This window comes from Helianthus annuus, chromosome 1 (assembly GCF_002127325.2).
Source record: "Helianthus annuus cultivar XRQ/B chromosome 1, HanXRQr2.0-SUNRISE, whole genome shotgun sequence".
NCBI classification, from domain to species: domain Eukaryota; kingdom Viridiplantae; phylum Streptophyta; class Magnoliopsida; order Asterales; family Asteraceae; genus Helianthus; species Helianthus annuus.
The window spans coordinates 10081569-10103942 of record NC_035433.2 but is presented as its reverse complement, the minus strand read 5'-3'; the positions used below and the strand labels follow the sequence as shown (position 1 = coordinate 10103942).

Below are 22374 nucleotides of genomic sequence, written 5' to 3'. Positions count from 1 at the left end.
TGATTTTTTTTTATTTTTTTGAATTTTTTTCATTTTTTTTGGAATTTTTTGATTTTTTTGAATTTTTTGTTGAATTTTTTTGAATTTTTTTGAATTTTTTTATTTTTTTGAATTTTTTTGAATTTTTTTTGAAATTTTTTGAATTTTTTGACAAAAACCCATCTTGACCTAAACCCATTCTAACCCATCTCTTAATAAACCCATTTTAACCCAAACCCATTCTAACCCATGCCCATTCTAACCCATTACCCGAACCTACCCAACCCACCCATTTTGCCACCCCTATTTGAAAGTCACTAAAAATGGCGAAACTGATTGATGGGTGTTCAGCGGTTGGTTTTTGAGTATGGATTATTCGAATTTAAAAAAATTTGAGACCGGATTCAATTTAGAATTTGAAAAATTGATTCTAGTTCTATATTTGAATTCGGCTCCTATTTGGGTTGTTTTGTATGGACCGAATTTATTTTAAATTTATGTATAGAGTTAAATGTCTGTTTAGTTCGTGTGGTTTGGGCTATTTTGTCAGTTTACTCCAAAGTAGAGACGGGCAAATCTGGTTTTTATATAGCCGGAACCGGTTCCTAACCGTACCCAGTTCTTGTCTGAGTTTGAATGGAACCGAATCTTCTAGGACCCGGTTCCGGTTAGTACGTGGTTTTAAACCAAAATTACCGGAACTGTTCCTAACCAGTTCAGGTATGTTGTAACCGGTTCTCGGAGGAACCGGTTCCTCCAGGTATCTTCCAGAAAAAGCTGTAATAAAGCTGCCGGAATCGATTTCCTAACTGGTTAGGAATCGATTAATTGCCATTAAAACTTTGAAATCGGTTTATAGCATTTATAAGAACATCACCTTCAACCAAAACTTAGTCCCACTCAAATCGGTTTCACCCTACAAGTTACAACTAAAATCGGTTATGGCATGCAACGACGAAGTGGTCATGGTTTTGGAAACCAAAAGAAACCCCCAAGTTTGGAAGCACTTTGATCTGTGCCTGATGTCTGATAGCTATGAAATGGCACGTTGCAAAGGTTGTGGGAAGTTCATGAAGGCTACGGCGAACTCGACCCTCAAAAAACACACCGACCGTCATTGTCCGGTGACAAAGGCTGCAGCGAAGAAAAGTGAAGGCGGCGAATCATCCGGAACCTGTTCTTCGAAGGTTTAGTGTGTTTATGTGATGTTGGTTTGATTGTGTTTATGTGTTTTGTGTTTAGGTAAGATGTTTGGTTTTAATGTATGGTAGGTAGGTAATGTTTGGTTGTGATGTTTGGGTTTAACTTTTAATGTATTTGGTTTCATTTAAATCCTGCCGGTTCTTTGTGTTTATAGACGCACCGGTTTCTGGTAGGAACCACCAGGAACCGGGTTGGACCCTATTTTTTTTTTTACAAAATGTGGAACCGGGTACGAATCTACGGGTTTGTTGAACCCTGAATCGGTTCTTCTATACATCGGGTAGGAACTAGAACCGGTTCCAGGTAGGTTCTACCGGGTCGGGTTCGGAACCGGGTATTATGCCCATCTCTAGTCCAAAGGTTTCATTTTTTGTCTTTGGGATCAAAAAGGTTTCACCGTTGCCATTTTAGTCCACTGGGTTAACTTCATCTTTTTTTTGTTAACAAGAAGGGTAATTTGGTCATTTTATATGTAATTCTGTTAACTTCGCAATTCGGCCATATAAAATGACCGAATTGCCCTTCTCGTTAACAAAGAAAATGGAATAGCATACAAGTAGTCTTTTTGGTGAAGAAATGTACAAAAAAGTTTGAACCATAATTCAATAGTGAAAAGATGCGAATAAATTCTTACATAAATAAGGTTGGAAGGGCAAAATAAAGAATAACCTTACTTTTTAAAATATGGTTATTAGATTTTATCACCCCCAGCTATTTGCTATTGGCCTTTGTCACTCCCAACCATCACTTTGATGTCCGTCACCCCTAACTTAACACTTAGGGTGTTCTGTCACCACGTCGTTAACTAATCACTAACTTTTGATCCTGTTACTACACTTTTTGGGGTGTCATAGGGATCTTGGGAAGGTTTTAGGGATCTTAGGACACCCCCAAAAGTATAGTAACAGGATCAAAAGTTAGTGATCTGATGACAGAACACACTAAGTGTTAAGTTGGGTGTGACGAGCGTCAAAGTGATAGTTGAGAATGACAACGGCCAATAGACAATAATTAAGGGTGATAAAATCCAATAACCCTTTAAAAAGTTCCTCTTACTTTTTTATTCAACAACTTTTTAATGCTAATATTGTTATTATTTCATTAAAAAATCAAACCAGTGCATCTTTGTAAAGTATTATATGATTTTTTTGATGGGGGACCATTGGACCAAGTACTTAGATTGTCGACTTGTATATGGACCGTAGAATGTGGAGAAAAAGGTGAAGAAACATGTAAACAACTCTAATAAGAACAACCATTGCAGGGTGGGGGTTGTGTCTAATTGGTAAAGTCATTGGAGTTAAGGTGTTGCTTTCTTAAAGTTAAGGGTTCGAGGCCTGCCGAAAGCGGTTTTGTATAAATAACCATTTGCGGCAAAGTCATTGGAGTTAAGGTGTTGCTCCTCTTAAAGTCAAGGGTTTGAGACTCGCCTGTATAAATAACCATTGGATTAGGATCAAATACAAAGGATCCTAATTGTAAGAAGTGTAAGAAGGATTTATAGAGTGACAAGTGTCCAATAACCTAAAAAAACCCACTACACAAAAAAACCCACTACAAAAAAAAAAAAAAAAAAAAAAAACCTTAAACATCCACCACCACCAAAAACCTAAACCCCCCACCCCCCCACCCCCCACACACACACATCACCCACCCTAAAGAAATTTTTTTTTTTTTTTTTTTTTGCCGAGGGGGTGGGGGTTTAGGTTTTTGGGTGGGGGTGGGTGTGGGTGTTTAGTTTTTTTTAGATTTTTTTTTAGGTTTTTTTTTTGGGGGGGGGGGTGGGTGGGGTGGGGGGGGGGGGTTAGGTTTTTTTAGGTTTTTGGAGGGAGGGGGGGAGGGGGGTTAGGTTTTTTTTAGGTTTTTGGGGGGTGGGGGGGGTTTAGGTTTTTTGGGGGTTTTTTTGTGAGGTATAGTTTTTTTTTGTTTTTTTTGTTTTTTTGTTTTTGTTTTTGGGTGGTGGTGGGTGTTTAGGTTTTTGGTGGTGATGTAGTGGGTTTAGTTTTAGGTTATTAGACACTTGTCACTCTATAAATCCTTCTTACACTTCTTACAATTAGAAGACTTTGTAGAATAACTTGACCCATAACCATTTGCGGCAAAGTCATTGGAGGTAAGGTGTTGCTCCTCTTAAAGTCAAGGGTTTGAGACCCGTCAAAAGCGGATTTGGTATACAAAAGAAAAAAGAATAACCATTGCAAAATTTCTTTTTATTTAAATCCTTGCTTTTGTTATTTACTTTTACTATTGTTATTTTTACCAAAACAAAGATTTCTGTCGTTACTGTGACCGAATTAATGTTTCGATTATGAGTGTAGCCTATTATAGAGATTTATATGTAATGTTTGTGAGAACTTTAAAAAATATTGGTAGGTTTTCACCCACTTGGGTTTTGTATAAACGTTTGCTAGAATGTATCTAGCATTTCTTTATGTTTCCATCCCGCATTAATTTTTGAGAATGTTGACGTAAAATTTAGATATGTTCTAATACACTTTGCTGTATGGATAAGGGTTGTTCATTAGCTTGACCCATATGGATGGTGGTTCGGTTCAGTTAGCACCCTTAAATAGAATTATTTACGCTAACCCTGCCTAACTTCTATGTTAAGTCATGACATGTGTTTAGTCACGTGAGGGCATTTAGCTAAATTCCCCACCCGCAATCCATAACGTGAGGAAGTGTCGGTGGCTTGGAAGATAGTGTAATCGAGAAGAAATGTACGAATTGAGCTAAAGAGGTACTTGGGGTTAGTTAAGGTAAAACAATCTTGAGTAAATGAGGGGGAAGAAGGTTGAAGAGGGTAACCGTCTAATAGAATAAGCAAGAGAATTATCTAAATCAGGGGCGGACCTAGTATAGTCGTAGGCGTAGCCCGGGCTACGGCTCAACTTTTAAGCGGTAGTGTAAAAAAAAAAAAAATTTCCGATTTTTATAATAAGGATACCCCTCAACTACTACTAGGACACCCCTCAAAAAAAAATTTTTAGAAACTGATATTAAGCCCAAATAATTCTGATTATATTGACCCAAATAACTAAATGATAGCCCAATATTACTTAGCCCAAATAACCAAAAAATAACCCTAAGGTAGCGTTTGGTATGCATGAATGAGAGGTGGAATGGAATGGACCATTGAGAGGGAATGAAGAAAAAAGTGTTTGGTTGGTCGATGGAATGGAATCGCCCATTCCAAAATGCATTCCATTCCCTCAAAATCATTCCATCCTTTCCCCCTGTTTTTTATCCATTCCATTCCCTCTTCACCCTTCATTAACAACACCACAACTCACTACCGTTGCCACCAGTCCTCCGCCGCCGTCACCCTCCACCGCCGCCATCCGCCACCGCCGTCACCCGCCACCGTCGTTGCCGCCACCCACCTCCATCCCCGCACCGACGCCATCCACCATCGCCGTTGCCACCTCCGATCACCGCCACCACTCACCTTCGATCATCGCCGCTGCCACCTCCGATCACCGCCGCCGTCGCCACCCACCTCCGTCATCGCTATCAACCACCACCACCGCTACCACCTGCCACCACCGTCGCCACCGTTACCACCGCTGCCACCCACCTTCACCGTCACCCACCACCACCACCGTTGTCACCACCCGTCACCGTCTCCACTCACCGCCGTCTCCATCCACCACCACCGCCGCCGCTACAACTGCCACCTATCACCACCCACGATCGTCGCCCATCATTGACCACCGCCATCCGATTTTATTCCTTCGTCTTTTCTCGCATACCAAACAACAAAAAGTAATGCTTCATTCCATTCTCACATGGTAACCAAACAAGACATGGAATGGTAATAATCAATTCCATTACCTCATCCATTCCATTACCTCGTCCATTCCATTCCCCTACCATTCCATTACCCCATACCAAACAGAATTGGGCATTTGGGCGGCAGATTGAATTATGCAGGGATATCAAAGGTCGATTCTTGGATTGTCGAACACACTCACACAGGGATGAATTGAGGGATATCGCAGAATCGCAGATCAGAAATTGTTGTGAACTCGAACACACGCTGAACAGAAATCACGATCAGAATTGCTCATCGCAGCAGGAGGTTTGTTATTTGTTTCAGACTTTTTTATTAAGTATTAATCATTCACACAATCACACGAACAGGAACATGATGTTTTGTTTCAGTTTGATACTTTGATTAGTTTTTTTTATTAATGTTAATCATTCACAGTTTCACACGAAACGAACAGGAGGTTTTGTTTCAGTTTTATTAGTTTTTTTTATTGAGTTCTTGAATTGTTTAATTAAGATCTAAAAAATAAAAATAAACATAGCCCAATCTAAAACCTGAAAACTTAATTGCCAATATTAATTCATAAAACCTAGCACAAATGTGATATGCTCAATATTGATTCGTTAATCTAAATACTAATAACTTAAAAAAACTAGTTTATAAAATTTAATTCGGTAAGACCTAAAGGCCTTTTTTTTTGGCTCGCCCAGGGCACTTGAATTTTCAGGATCGGCCCTGCCCCGTAATGTAGGTAAAAAATTTCCGTTCTATAAATGTATCGTAAAAAAATTGGGATACCCCTGGATATTTCTTCTAGTTCCGCCACTGATCTAAATGCCCTCACGTAGCTAGCACGTGTCATGACTTAACAAGGAAATTGGATAGGGGTTAGTGTAAATGAAAAAAAAAAAAAACGAGGGAAGTTTTTAAATAAAGGACGGTGAGTGAAAGTCATTTTTTTAGAGGACGGAGTCCATAATTTGGTGAAACATAAAGGACAAACATTGTAATTTAGTCATTATAAAATGTTGTATGAGAGAGGCTAGTTGTTTATGTAACGAGATAGATGTAAATAAGCTATACGCCTAGTAAAACTTTTAGTATTTTGGTCAAAATGGGTTTGGTTTAGAACTATTTCGAGCAAAAAGGAGCTCATAGCATAACAAACCATTTAAAAAATATATCGCATTGGTTTGTGTCAAAACCGTTCAGACTTAAATTTCATTGCAGTGAAATGAGTAACTTCGGAAGAAAAAAAATCAAAATGAATTCATCCACTATACTTATTTTATGGCGGCTGGTGGCTAAGGGTATTGATACCAGTGGTGGACCCTAGCAGATAAGACAATAGTAGAGGCGACAATGGTGATTGTAATTATAGTGTCGGCGGCACCGATGGTGCCGGTATAGGTGGCAGAGAAGGTGCTGACGGTGGTGGCTGTTGGTTACAGTGATGGTATTGTTGGCGCTAATGGTGTTGACATGATTATGATGAGGATATTATTTAAAATAAGATTGGTGTTTATGAAACATACTTTATAAATAACTTTTTTTTTAAAAGTGATCTCATATTATAAAATTTGCTTAACAAAATGCTAACAATAATAATTTGCAGGCAAATTATTAGAATGGAAGACTAGCATACCTGACAAGAAGTATTAATAATATCAAAAGAAATCAAACACAACACCTTTCACTTTACAAAGCAATATATGATTTGATAACCATTTATAAATAACATTTTTTAAAAAGTGTATCTTCATGTTCTGGAAGACTGGAAGCTCATGTTCCCCAGGCAATATATTGTGTAAATTATTTTATCAGAACCTTAATTAGTATAAAACAATTTTTAATTAGTGTATAATAAGGTCAAAGAGAATTTTAAATCGTAACTTGTAAACTAATTTTTAAGAAAACAGAAAATTTATTTGGCAATCATAGTTATATTATCTTAAATAATTAAAAATGTCATATTAATATACAAAAGTTAGTTAATCGTTAATTATACAATTCCATGTGAATTAAGGAAAAAATTACAGGAATAAAAGACAAGAGCCTCTATCAAGTGAGCTAGCTCCACATTGGCAAGATAAATTATTTAAAAGTTGGTATATATTATTTCACATTCAGCTTTTATACAGTTCAAGCATTTTTTTTACGGCAACTCATAGACATATCGTGTCAAACGCGACCTGTTAAGACACAAAGACGATAAGACACGAACACGAAACAGGCAAACACGAAATCTTATCATGTCAGTTTTTCCAAACATGAACCTGATAATAAACAGGTAACACGAACATAACCTGTTAAAAACACGAAAAAACATAGAAGCGTATCATACGGCCTGTTAAAACATGAACATGACCTATTAAGACACAAAACGACTTGTTAAGACACAAACTCGCCCTGGAGGGGTGGAGTGTGGAGTCTAGGTCTTGCCTATCGTGTCGAACACAACCTGTTAAAACACGAACATGAAATAGATAAACACAAACACGCCACGAAAATTAGCATGTCTTATCAAGTCAACCCGTTTAAGACACAAAACCTGTTAAAGGTCAAACACAAACCTATAAAGATCGTGTCGTGTTTTCATATCCGTATCTAAAATGGCCAGCCCTAATTGAACCCAACCCCTCACCCACAAAGATCTATCTTTATGTTCACAAACTGACATAATATAGCATAAATATATTTTACAAATAATGTTTGTGTGTAGCATTGTTGATGATCATAACTTAGATAAAATCATAATCAATACTATTTAATGCACTTTGCAGCATTAAAAGACATTCATTGTCCCGTGTTTTGAACGTAACCCATTGAGCAAAAACCATATATAATATATGTATATATTGGTGGGCCCGACCATAATAGCTGTACCAGCTTGTACTACATGCAACAACACATATACATACATTCAAAGGTAAACGTAATAATTAAAGAACATCTCTGGATTGGGCCCAATGTAACTGGGCCACAGGGGACAAAAAGAGAACGAATGAATAAACATGGGCCCAAGCTCATTTAAGTTAAAATCCTTTGCACGTGTTGCCACTCAACCATTAATATCCATACAGCTAATTACAACACTACGTTACGTGTCTATCAAACTATGTTTTAAAATCCAGTTTTTATATTGTATCGGGATGGGCTCAGAAACAATTTAAGTGGGTATATCGAACGGTTCAACTAGGTGTACCGGACGGTTCAACCAGTACTACCGGCTGGTTTGAACTAGTTTTTAACACATTGCTATCAATTATTATAAATAAGTGGGTGTACCAGGCGGTTTAACCGGTTGTACCGGCCGGTTCAACCAGTACTATCGGCCAGTTTTAAAACATTGCTATTAATTATTAGAAGTAAGAAATTCAAATGAAGATGATTAATAAGTTGGTTGTGTGTGGGCACACATTTGATATGATGCTTAAAAGTAGGAAGCACTACAACTTTAACTTGTACTTAGCTGGCCCAAATGGGAAGATTATGTTAATAAAAAATATTGATTTATTCTTATTAAATTTGAACACATAAATATAAGTTTTAATACATAAATATAAGTTTTAATGATATATATACACACATACATGTGTGTAGTTTTAATACATAAATAAATATAAGTAAAATGAAGGAGATATAGATAATTATTGTTAAGGGTATGGTTTAAAATTTATTGTGATTTAAAGTTTATCCGACATTAGTGGAAGAATAATACCTATAGATGTCAACCGAGTATATAATAAAGATGCACATAGTTAACTTAAAGATACATCAATACATAACCGATTTTAACTAAGAAACAACTCTTTAATGGTGAAATGTTAAATCCGATAATGTAGCATCAATATGTTACATTTTACTTATTTATTCTTTTTCATTTTATTTGTTTAGAATTTATGTAATAATACTTGTTTCATTCATTTATTTATTCATGAGTAAATTACACGTATATCAAATTTCACCTGTGCCTCAACTTTTGAGAAATGACTCGTTTTGATGACAAGTGTTTATTCACCCGTCACCCGCAATGATTCAAGTCACTGAGGTCCGTCTTAGTCAGCGTGTGACCGAAGGACCAACCATTCCATATAAGCCTTAGTAGTATATTTAAGACCATGTGTAGTGGTCAGGCCTCATGAAGCCCTCATTAGGGGTGGTGTGGGGGTGTTATGTGACAAGTGGTAAAATGTGTAAGAAAGAGAGGTTATATAACTTGGGGGGGGGGGGGGTGTTATGCCCTTTCAGTTATATGTATATATGTATGTATATATATGTGTGTGTGTGAGAGAGAGAACCATTCTACAACGTCGTTATGCTCATCGTGGCCTTCTCCATTTTCAGCTCATAGCGCCCGGGGTACAGTGTTCCCGGCACTATGGAGTGCGATCGTCGACATAGAGACCCATGACGCTCTAGTACGCACGGTCAAATAGGGGGTGAATTAGTGATTCTAGGAAAGAAATATAAGTTGTTAAAGGTGGGAATAAAAATAAAGGAGACCCTACATATTTAATACCAAACTTTATATTCCTAAACGGTGGCTCACACATGGCTAGTGTCTCCATCTTCGACCAAATCCGGCCCAACATCACATGGTGTACTTCCTTCTTTTTAGGGTGTGTGATCCGACGACCCAGATTTAATGGCGTAAAGTGATCTTGGCCGTTATCCGGCAGGACCATGGTATCCCATGCACCCTTGTCCATCCTATGTTCCCTCCTTGCCACTCATTTCACCGACAACTTTACCTGTGTTATCAAACAATATGTCTCCTTTAGCGACAAACTCTATACGCGATCTTCACGCGCGTGATACTCAAACCTTTTTTCTAGAATGACGACTTTCTACTTTCTTGAATTAGGCTACCGTACTGCCTAAATTGGAGAGTATTGTTGCCATACTCTGGGCAGACTATGTTGTCTTAACCGGGCTCACACTGGTTTCAGAGTTTGGCTTCGTCGTTCCCCCAGAAAACCATACCATCGGTTGTCACATCACAGTCGTTATGCCGCCACAAGAGCAGAACTCTCTAACGTAACACACGGTGAGACGAAAACCCGGTTAAACTCTGCAAAAAGGCTAGACTCTATCCATAATTGTCTAATCCACCAAGATAACACAAACAGAGATTAAACAGGGTCTCCATTGAAGAAACCCAAATCTCCCTACTATTAATACCTTTTCCTTTTTGACACACAAGTTAGTTTAATGCATGTATTTAAAATAAGTAATATGGATTATGTTCGTATTGATGATAAGGGTGTTAGGAGTGGAGATCGGCAGCACTCGGCAAAGTGAGTTTGCCAATCGGTAAATACCACCACCAACACTAGTTTACCGTTCAAACTTACCAAATCGGTGGTGGGTTGACGATGCGGTGAGGAGTTTGTGTTTGTGGTGGGGTGGGTTCCATCTAATCTCTCAACCAATCACACCCCTTTCCTTTTTTAAAAAAAAAAAAAAGTTTACCACTTCAGCAAGTGTCTAAACCATTGCCAACACTTTTCAGCAAAGTTTAAACACTTTTCACTGATTGACGTGGCGCACTCTAATTGGTTGATTTTTTAGTTTGCCACTCTCAAGTGTTTAACGACTCCTAACACCCTAAGTTCGAATATGGAATGTATTTTTAAAAATTATCAAAAATATATATATATTGTAGAGTAAATTACTTTTTGAGTCCTTGTATTTTAGTGGTTTTAACCATTTGAGTCCAAAATCAAAATGTTTAACGCCCTGAATCCTTAGACACTTTTTTATAACCATTTGAGTCCTGCTGAGTCCAAATTTTAACCTTTTAAGTCCATTTTTTTAACAAAATTGGACTCAAACCGTTATAAAATTAACAAAATTAGACTCAAAACGTTATAGAATAAATGGCTAGGGACTCAGGGTGTTAATTTTTTTTTTTTTTTTTTTTTTTTTGGACTCAAGTGATTAAAACCACTACAACACGAGGAGTCAAAAAGTAATTTACTCTATATTGTATTCACTATCAACCAATATGAACTATTTGATGCCTAGGCATTTTTACGAGTGAGCTAAACTGAGTGATTGCTTAAATATAAGAGCGCTGATAGGATTTAGGAAAAGTTGTAAATGTGATATATACACTGTAAAGTGGTGATCTCTAACAATAGAGATAAGCTTATGATGATCTTTGTCATATTACAAATAGTATTGAAACAATTATCCAACTGATTGATAAAGAATATAGTTTTCAAAAGAAGTATCCGGAGAATGTTTAGTGAAGGTAAGTGGATTGATTAACATTGACGTAAAACACTATACTATGCATCAGAAGACTTAGGTGACGAGCAAACTCGTCGGTAATCCTGCGGAAGTTAGGATCTATCGGTGAAGATCCCTTGGAAACAACATGCGGGTAAAGACTTTACTACTGGACACGTCATCGACAAATCGCCAATGGACAATATTGCCAAATCATCGCATCTATATCACCAACGAGTTAGCAACACATCAATCGCTAATAGATCACCGACCGATCAATATCACTAACAAATTAGCAACAAATCAATCACCGACGAATATCACCTGTAGTCTGTAGATCACCGAAAGACCTTTCACCGAGATCAACAATAGAAAATACATGAAAGTTTAATAATAATTTACTATAAAAATATTAATATCACTAATATTCTTGTATATATTTATGTTCTAAAGTTAACACGCGCGAGTGTGGCCAATGAGGTAGTGGTGGAGTGATTGGGGAAAGATTTGGTGGTCCTTCTGACCCATGTTCGACTCCCACTCTCCCCATTATTTTCTGCGGTATCCAGGTGAATGGCGAATACGGGTGGCGGCGGTTCGTTTTGAATGGGATGCGATGTTTTACCGATTATTCCACATCGTGCCTTCAGGCGGGTGGAGGTCGGGTTTCCGCGTATTTGGGAGAACCAAGGGGCTGGCGGCGGCCGAGTAGTCGACCTTAGCCACAACGCCCGGTGTCACGATGGTTGACACTATCATTCCTTGCCGAAAAAAAAAAACCACGCGCGAGTGTGGAAGTTTAGTTTAATATTCTTGCAATGAAACCCATGCACAAAGAGAATAACTCACCTAAATCATGTCCCCTCCCCTAAATCTTTCTATATAAAAACTCCCCCCAACCCCTAAACCACACAACTCACAAACCACTTCTCACCTCCAACAAACTCACCGGAGATCCACTACTTCCGTCACCGGAGACACACTTCTCTTTGCCGGAACCAAACTCATATACATATACATATAAAGATGGACCACAAGAAAACCACCTTGGATCTTTTTAACAATGTTGATCTTGCAACCGAGCTAACGTTAGGGTTGCCCGGAACCGATAACCAGCCGGAGATCATAAAGAGTAGTCTTTCCGGTAACAAGAGAACCTCATCGGAGATGGGGTCAAGCACTTGCACAGATGAAAATGAATCAAGATTTTCACCACCCACCAAGTAAGTTGATATGTTGAATAAGTTATGAGTTATAGCCAATGTTTTCATAACCGGACCGGTCATCCAACTGATCGTCTTACTGGTTCACTGGTGGGATTGGTTTAAAAAAATGTTCATAAATAATTGAAAAGTTACACATATAAATATGTAACTATTTTAAAATAAAATGTAACAATACATTATTTTTCTCATGAGTTTGCAATATGAATAAAGTAAGATGTTTTAAATAGACAAAAATATAGAGATGAAACTAGCAAGTATATCATTAAATTGTAATTTGTAAATAAAAAAAAATTGAAATATGGTTTAGTGCCAGCCTAACTATAGTAGTAGTGTCGGATCTAGAAAATAATTATAGGGACAACGTTTCAATAAAAAATTTCTATAGGGGCTGGAAAATCGAAAAAAACCGTCAAATTTAAAAAAAAAATTACACTACCGTCGGACCGGCAGTGGCGGATCCAGGGGCGTTTTGGGGGTTCCCGGCAACCCCCTCGGTTTGGAAAAAACGAATAAAACAGTGGAAATTTTGTATGATTTAAAAAAAATTGTGAGAATTAGTGAAAATCTACCAAAAGGAACCCGGTGTGAAAAATTCTTGGATCCGCCACTGCGGACCGGTATATCCGCCCCTGATCAGTAGCTAATCAGACTCGTTATGTGTCTGATTTTTGTGAACTTGTTCGGTCCAGTTCTGAAAACATTAATTATAACTCTTCATGCAAACCCTACTATTTTGACAATACTCACATGTAGAACTCAAACTTACATGAATTATTGCAATATTTTTTCAGGGAACAAGTTGTGGGGTGGCCGCCGGTGAGATCATACCGTAAAAACATACTTCAGGTGAAGAAAACCGAATCGGAGATGGGTTCGGGGATGTATGTGAAAGTGAGCATGGATGGAGCTCCATATTTGAGGAAACTAGACCTTAAAATGTACCAAAGCTATGAGGAGCTCATGAAGGGTTTGCAAGTGATGTTTAAGTGCATTATAGGGTTGTACTTTGAGAGAGAAGGGTACAATGGATCACAACATGTTCCAACTTATGAAGATAAAGATGGAGATTGGATGCTTGTTGGTGATGTACCATGGGAGATGTTCATAAGTTCTTGCAAAAGACTTAGAATTATGAAGAGTTGTGAAGCTAGAGGGTTGGGTGATTGTTAATAAAGCAAACCAAAATGCACAAAAAATGGTTTTTTTTTTAATATAAAAAATTAAAATATTTACAAAAAAATTTGAGGGTTGTGGATCTTTGAAGAAAGATTCAAGAAACAAGAGATTGGAGGTTTTTGAAATTTTAGGAAGAAAGTTAGGGAAAGAGTATATACATATATTTGTTTTGTGTTTTAATTCTAAGTACAAATGATGATGATGTAACATTTTTTTCATATATATTTTTGGTGTTATATGGAAGTAAATATCAATATACATTTTATTTTTATTATCAACTTGAGTGTTTGTTTGGTTATTCAACTTCATAAAATACAAACTCTTCTTTGTTGAATCATTTTGTATGTATTATCTTTTCTTTCATGCAATTATTGTATGAATTGTACTATATAGCATAGTGTGTGATTAGTTCTAGAAAAATAAACCATGGTTAATTATGGGAAGAAACAAAACGGAGCGTTTTAGCAAACTATCAATTTGGTTCGGGCCGAAATTAACAAGTCTTAGTAAATAAAATAAGAGCGGGTTCACTAGCTATATATGTATTTATGGCGATTAGTGACTTCGGCGAGTAGAGGTGTCATCGAAGGTGATGAAGTGGCAGTTGAGGCAACAATGGTGATAGTGTCAATGACGATCGGTGGGTGGTGGCGGCAAATAATGGTGGTGGAGGTGTTAGCTCATTAATTTGGACGCATTATACATTATGAAATTTTAACACATTGTATAGTTCGACTAGACTCGAGATGAACTCAGGAAGCAAACAAAAGTTATCTAACTCAATCCATTTATTGACGATTTGTTAGGCTATGGGGTGTGGGAAGGGGTCGGGGAGCTGATGTGGCCTTCGGCTCCAACGGGACCCCCCCCCCCTCCTCTCATAACGGTAATAAATTTTTATTCATACTTGGTCATTACCCGTTCCATATGCCTTGGATAATGCATTCATACTAAAAATATAAATCCTGATATAGAAGCTATCAAAAACATTACATATAGAGCAAACCCAAACCATCCCACAACTAACCAGCATGGACAATAAACATGAGGGCGAGGCGAAAGACGACAAATTCATATAGACAAATTTTTAGGATGTTTGTTGGACTAGAGAGAAGTTAATAGGGGGTCAAGTGGTCTCCAAACATGGAATTTGAGCGCGTGTTAGCATTTTGATCATGAAAAGATTCCATTCGTGAATCTAATATCGACAACTGAGATTTAACCCAAGATGGATTGAACCTCCCTTCAACCCATAGAGCTTCACCCGTGTCTTTGTGCTTGAAATCCGGATAATTTGGGCTTCTCTGTCGACCAAACAATCAAAAAGATCAGGACTTGCTTCAGGTTCATATGAAGCATTTTAACAAGGTGGCAGTTGATATTATGTTTTAACGGGTCAAATATAAAACAGCCTAAAAGGAAACGGGCCAAACAATTTAGAATTCGACCAAAATGTATTTTTAATGCATAAAAGAATAAACTAGGTGAATCATTCTATTCAAGAAAGTTTGTATTTATTATTTAGAGTAAAATGCCATTTTCATCCCTGACGTTTGGCCATTTTTGCAACTTTCATCCAAAGGTTTGTTTTTTCGCATTTGGATCCAAAAGGTTTGAATTCTTGCCATTTTCAACCGACTCTTTAACTCCATCCATTTTTCTCCGTTAATTGAGGGCTATTTTAGTCTTTTTAGACATTTTTATTAAAATAAAAAACACCATTAAGAAATAAAGATCCACCCCTGTTGACTTGCTAGTTATGACTTTTCTTATAAATACCCCTGACTTAACGTTAAAATAGGGATGGAGTTAACGAGTTGGATAAAAATGACCAGATTCTAAACCTTTTGGATCCATATACGGAAAATCAAACCTTTGGACGAAAGTCGCAAAAGTGGTCAAACCCCAGGGACGGAAATGACATTTTACTCTATTATTTAAATAATGTACTTTTTTAAATCATATTTGACACATTGATTGCTAACAACTCTTTTTGTTAAGCATAAGTGCCTGGGTCAACCCAACCTAACCCATAGTGCCAAAATTACGAGTTATAAGTAGGGGTGTAAACAAGCCCAGAGGCTCGAGAGCTACTCGTGATCGGCTCGGTTAAAAGCTCGAACGAGTCGAGCCTTAACGAGTCCGAGCTCGAGCCTGAAATAGAGCTCGTTTAGTTATCGAGCCCGAGCTCGAGCCTGAAATACAAAGCTCGTTTAGGCTCGCGAGCCCAAACGAGCCTAAACAGAATTTTAGTTTTTTATATATATAATATAATAATGATGATGATAACATCGGTGAGCCGAGCTCGAGCCGAGCTTTGGCTCGCTTAATCGCTGTTGAAACGAGCTCGAGCCGAGCTTTTACCTCATTTGAGGTTGTTCTCAAAATAGCTCGAGCCGAGTCGAGCCGAGCTCGAGCTTTGGGTTTTACTCGTGAACCGAGCTCAAGCTCAGAGAAGTAGGCTCGAACCGAGCCGAGCTCAAGCTTCATAAAAACATAACGAGCCGAGCTCGAGCCTAGTCGGGCTCGGGCTCGGCTCGGCTCGTTTACACCCCTAGTTATAAGTTATAACCCGAACCATTTGACCCTGGCCTGCCCTTTTTGCCACCAATAATGTTTATTACGCAAAATGTCTTACGTATTTGATTTGATCATCGGGTGCCATTTATACTAGGAGCCATACGAAACCATTTCTCAAGAAATGGGTCAACTCGGGTTCTTATTTACTTTTAACGGGTCAAATTGGTGAATTAAAATTTTTCCTGAAAAGGGTTGACAGTCATAGTTTCGATGTTGCTCAAAATGCATCCATATTTGAAATAATAGTTATCCACAACAAAATAAGGTAAAAAGTGTTGTCTGGTTGGCAACCCGGCCCGTTTCGACTTGCACCAAGAAATCACCCGTTTTGACCTAAAACCTACTGACCCGCTACAAAACCCACCTAATATGCCCCTTTTGCCACCTATGATTAACGCGGTGTGCATGGGCAAAGAATAGTGGGGGCGGGAGGGGGCGGCCGACCCCCCGAACTTTTCGCTCAGCAGTGAAGAAGAGTATGTAGTTTTCGTATAGAAATTTTTGGATATATACATTTTCGATCCTCCATTTTATAGAAACTTTTGGGTATATACGTTTTCGGCCCCCCGATTGGAAATCTCAAGCTTCGCCACTGGCGTGTGTGAATGAACAAAAATGTGATAAGTGGGGCTAGTATCCGTTACCTTATTCTTCCTATTATCCCACCAATCAACGGGATTAGCAAAAAAAGCTTGCCATAGTTCCTCTACGGATCCTGTACCATTCGCTGCGTAATTCTTTTGCTTTTTACCTGCACAAAATCAATACAAAAAAAAAAAAAAAAAAAAACTGAGGGTTTTGCTAATACAACGAAGAAAACACAATAATCTCACAAAAAATAATGGAACGGGATGAAAATTGCAAGAATTTTCATTTTAGACAGCTCTCACGTAATGATCGTTTTCCCATTGACGAAACGCAAAAACATTAAAACTGTTGATCTCTATATGGGGTGGCAATGGGCCGCGTATGACCGGTTTTTAGTGATCCCAGTCCCATACTTGATTATAAAATCATGTACCCATACTCGTTGGGTTCACGTTGGCATTCCCATTAACTGTGCCCCAAGGTTTAAAAGAATGGAAACGAGTTTCGAGGCGTTTTCCTTTCGCCTCACGAGGCGTAAGCCTCGAGGCGAAACGAGCCGTAAGACCGAGGCGGTATTAATAAATAAATATAAAAATTATATATATTATAAAAATAATAATACTAACTAATTTCATCATCAGATTCATCAAAATCATCAAAAACACACTTAAAAAAGACATGAAATGCTTGAAATTGACACAAAAAGTCAAAACCATCAAAAACAGCTATCAAAATCCCCTGAGGCGCAGCTTTCTTAGCGCCTCAGCCCCTATGAGGCGCATATACATTAAAAACACCATGAGGCGCGCCTCAGACTCGTTTTTTGGCCGTTTCGCCTCAAACGTTTTTTAAAACCATGTTGTACCCAACCTAAAACTCACCCAAAAAAAAAAACGAATTGAAAAATAAAATAATCAACTACACTTCTAACAATTATGTATTTTAAATAATTTCAAGGTTCTAACAAGTAACAACTTCTATAATACTACTTATTATATTTTTAAAATTATATAATATATAAATATATTCGCCCCTAACGTGGGCAAACGGGTATGGCATCAGGTTCGGTTAACCGGAAGGGTATCACCTAATATCATACTCGTCTCAAATCTAAATAACCGATCTCATAGTCGGTCCCATATCTGAATCATAGTTGTTAAAAGCCATCGCTTCTTGCGCCTAGGCACATTTTTCAGGTGAGGGGAGGCAGTTGCGCCTTCTGTCGAGGAAACTGCGCTTTAATTCTCCAGGTGATGGTTCAGGTGCACATTCCGGCGAGATTCCTAGATTCCGGAGAGTTTCCGGCCAAATTTTCTAAATTCCGGCAAGATTCTAGCCAGATCCGTACTTTTATATAAGGAAAACTACTTTTCTGCACTAATACACTAATATTTCAGAACTTTTGGTACTAAATAAATGATATAAAGTGTTATATAATAGATCTTGTTTATTTTATTTAAAGAATAGTATTCTTTTTCTAATACATAATATAATTTTAATTTTTTTTCATTATGCGCTTTATTTTTCTCAGGCCCTTGCTTTTTTTTTTGCGCTTTGCGTCTAGACCCCAGGCGAGGCCTATGCACCTAGCGCCTTTAATAAATATGATCTGAATAACCGTCCCAAATTTTCAGGCTTTTCCACCAATTCTAATCTAGTTACACACGAGGTTTTAGTTTATCGTTCGTAATTTCGTATAATAATTTTAGATGTTTCACGCCAACCCACCCATCTGGCCACCTCTAACCATCTAGATAACTTTCACTGAAATTTTTAAAAATAAAATAAATACAAATGCATTTATCTGAGACGGGTATATAATATATATAAGTAATTGCCTGTTGTCATAGAGCTCGAGTTGGAATTGTAATTGTAATTGAAGTCTCCATCATTAGATGCTGCTGCAGGCGAGCTTCTTTCGACAAATTTTAGCTGTTGAACGACTACCTGCCATAAAAATATATATACAACTCTTTAAAAATTACGAGATAAAAATTTAGCAAAATGACAACAATTAAGTGAATCACAAGGTAACCTTATAATATGTTTGTTGCTTCCCGTCATCACTATCGACTGTATCGGAAACAAGACGACCTGTTACATATATTTGCTGTCCTTTTTCCACATGCTGAGAAGCGATGTGTGCCACCTCATCCCAAAAGGTCAAATTGATCCTGAAAATGCGCATAAATGTTCATATAAACTATGCAGTTAATGCGATAAAAAATATCGGGTATCGATCAAGGACCGATATTTGAGATATGGATAGGCCTGTAAATGAACCGAACGATAGGGGTGTAAATGAGCCGGGCCGAGCCCGAGCTCGACTGGGCTCGAGCTCGGCTCGTCATGTTTTTTTGAAGCTCGAGCTCGGCTCGGTTCGAGCCTACTTACTTGAGCTCGAGCTCGGCTCGCGAGTAAAACCCAAAGCTCGAGCTCGGCTCGAACTATTTTAAGAACAACCTCAGAAGAGCTAAAAACTCGGCTCGAGCTCGCTTCAGTGTCGCTTAAACGAGCCAAAGCTCGGCTCGAGCTCCGCTCGGCTCGCCAATGTTATCATCATTATTATTATATTATATATAAAATAAAATAAAAAATTGTTTGGGCTCGTTTAGGCTCGCGAGCCAAAACTAGCTTTGTATTTCAGGCTCGAGCTCGGGCTCGATAACTAAACGAGCTCTATTTCAAGCTCGAGCACGGGATCAGGCTCGTTAAAGCTCGGCTCGTTCGAGCTTTTAACCGAGCCGATAATGAGTAGCTCTCGAGCCTTTGGGCTTGTTTACACCCCTACTGAACGAACACGAACAGAGGCATGTTCGTGTTCGTTCAATTAACTTTAACCAAACACGAACACATTTTTTTGTTCGTGTTCATTTATTAAGAAAATGGGCATGTTCGTGTTCGTTTAAAACCTAAACGAATAGTTCATGAACATAAACAAACAAACTTAAAAGAACAAATTTTTTTTACAAAACATAAACAACACAAATGAATATATTTTACTAAACATAAACAAATATAAAGTAATTTTTTATATAAATTAGTGATTAATTATGATAAATTCCATTGGAAACACCATTTTTATTACTAGAAAGCCCAATTACCAATTAATTATATTTATATAATTAGTAATGGAGTTCCTTTATGTTTAATATTTATATAAATATAAGAGTTAAATGCCATTTTAGTCCCTGTGGGTTGGGCCATTTTGGCAGTTTAGTTCAAAGGTTTCATTTTTCCCCCGTGGGTCCAAAAAGGTTTCACCGTTGCCATTTTTAGTCCACTGGGTTAACTTCATCCATTTTTTATGTTAACGAGAAGGGCAATTCGGTCATTTTATATGGCCGAATTGCCCTTCTAGTTAACAGAATTACATGAAAAATGACCGAACTGCCCTTCTTGTTAACAGAAAAATGGGATAAAGTTAACCCAGTGGATTAAAATGGCAACGGTGAAACCTTTTTGGATCCACAGGAGAAAAATGAAACCTTTGAACTAAATTGGCAAAATGACCTAAACGACAGGGACTAAAATGGCATTTAACTCTAAATATAATTACTTATGCATTTAAATTGAAATGAACAAACACAAATAATAAATGAGTACAAATTAACAAACATAACGGACTTCACAAACAAAATGTGTGTTCATGTTCGTTCGTTTAATTAAATGAACAAAAATTCGTGTTCATGTCCGTTTGTTTATTAAAAAAAACTAACTTCTTGCCGAACAAGTTCATAAACAGTCGTTCGTTTAGGCCGTGGGGTATGGGGCTTGGGTTGGGGCGTGGGTTGGGGTAAAACGCCCAAGCCACCACCCCGGGTGGGCTTGGGTTGGGGCGTGGCCCCTTGGGGCTTGGCTTTCAAGCCGGGCGTGGGGCGGTATGGCCATGCTACTTGGCATGGCTGAATCTCATTGGCTCACCCGCCACGTCAGGCGGTTTTTTTAAATTTTGAAATTTAAAATTCAAACGGTCCCCCCATCCCCCCATCTTCTCTAACCGCCACCCGGGTCCCCCAAAGGCCTATATATATTGTAACCCAACCCACTGGTCCCCCCATCCCACGAACCGAAACCCCACCGGCTACCCATTCTTGAACCCGCTACCCCGCTGGTCCCCCCCCCCTCCCACGAACCCAACACCGCTATGGCATCCTGGACCCGTGAAGAAGAAATGGCACTCGTCACTAGCGTCGTCGACGCTATGAAGGGGCGGCCACCGGGCCAAACAAAATATTCGCGGCCTACCGACATAACGTCGGTAACGACCGCCACAACCTCAACGCGTGCCAACATAAATGGCGCGAGCTACGGCCCAAGCTCGAGCGTTTCAAGGCTTACTACGAAGCCGTTCCCGGTGGCGAGTTAAGCCACGAGGACCGGGGTGGCGGTGGCGAACATAGAGTTTCGAGGCAAGGAAAACAAGGCGTTCGACAAGATCGACCTTTTTGAAATTTTTTTAACGCTCTAGGTTTGTTTATTTTGTAATTTTTAGAAATTATGTAATTTTTAGGATTATGTAATTTTTAAAATTTTAATGAAGTTGTAGGTTTTTTTTATAAATGTTGTGTGATTTTTTATAATTTTTTTGTATTTTTTTAAACCACGCGGTGCACCCAACCCACGCCCCGCTATACCCCGCGGATACGTAACCAGGCAGAAGAGGGGGGGGGGGGGGGGGGGGGGGGGGCTCCCTTTACACGTGTCACCAAATGCCCAACCCAAGCCCCACCGTACCCCATGGTCTAGATATGGGTTATCTTGTGTCGGTGAGATAACGAATTTATATATATAGCAATTTAACACTAACAATTCAGTGATATATCGTCAAACCAATCCCTAATTCCAAACCAAACCCTAACACCTGTAATTGTGTAAACATACCAAGTAGTATCAGTAGCCGATTTCTTAACAGCAAGCCGGCACCACGCAAGCACCTTACCAGACCCAAGCTGCTTAAACTCAACCGGAGTACCAACGGTTCCAATCAACTGAACCCAATTACACAACTCCTTTTTCCACTCTATCTCCTCCGGTCTAGGGTACTGTTGTTGTTGTTGTTGACCCCCCCTTCCATTCAAACCTTGTTCATACTCATACTGCTCATTGTTGTTGTTGTTGTAATCAAACGACGTCGTAACGCGGTTACTGCCGTTAGCACTGACTGATAATAATCTGCTGTTCAGTTTTTTATTTAGTGATGTGGGAAATGTGAAGATGGGGTTTTTTGGAGGTGTGGGTTTGATTAGTATGGGTTTACTGGGGAGGAATTGAAGGTTGTTTGTGAGAGAAATTTGGTGCATTATCGCCATTTTTGCAGGCTTCTTCTTGTTCTGAGAGATAAGTGCTTGTGGGTCTTTTAGGGTTCGAGTGAGGATGACCCGATTCGGATATTTTAAATGGGCTTGCAGTGAGTACAAAGGGATTTGGGCCAATGTTTTTTAGTAAGGGTGTAAATGTGTTGCATGATAAAAGTTTGAATTAGGGATGAGCATTTGGTACCTGAAGAAACAGTGATCTAATTAGGGAATTAATTAGATTGGTTTATGTTCCTTTCATGAGGGTTAATCTTCTCTAAGGATATTTGAGCTCCGTCTTGGTGATCTAACCTGC

The 22374-nt window shown here is 38.5% G+C and overlaps 2 protein-coding genes across 2 annotated transcripts; one reads left to right on the top strand and one right to left on the bottom strand.

The window, feature by feature from the left end:
• Positions 1-12061: 12061 nt before the first annotated feature.
• Positions 12062-13871, top strand: LOC110865325 (auxin-induced protein 22D). Its single transcript, XM_022114571.2, has 2 exons — positions 12062-12414; positions 13209-13871. Exons 1-2 carry the CDS (start codon positions 12218-12220, stop codon positions 13585-13587), a joined length of 576 nt encoding a protein of 191 aa, XP_021970263.1. The 5' UTR covers positions 12062-12217; the 3' UTR covers positions 13588-13871.
• A 633-nt stretch (positions 13872-14504) lies between these two features.
• On the bottom strand, positions 14505-22140 carry LOC110865314 (protein OSB2, chloroplastic). The gene is made up of 5 exons (XM_022114561.2): positions 21646-22140; positions 18797-18935; positions 18600-18708; positions 16818-16924; positions 14505-14897 (listed from the first exon to the last, which is right to left on the bottom strand). Exons 1-5 carry the CDS (start codon positions 22071-22073, stop codon positions 14709-14711), a joined length of 972 nt encoding a protein of 323 aa, XP_021970253.1. The 5' UTR covers positions 22074-22140; the 3' UTR covers positions 14505-14708.
• Between the last annotated feature and the right edge of the window lie 234 nt (positions 22141-22374).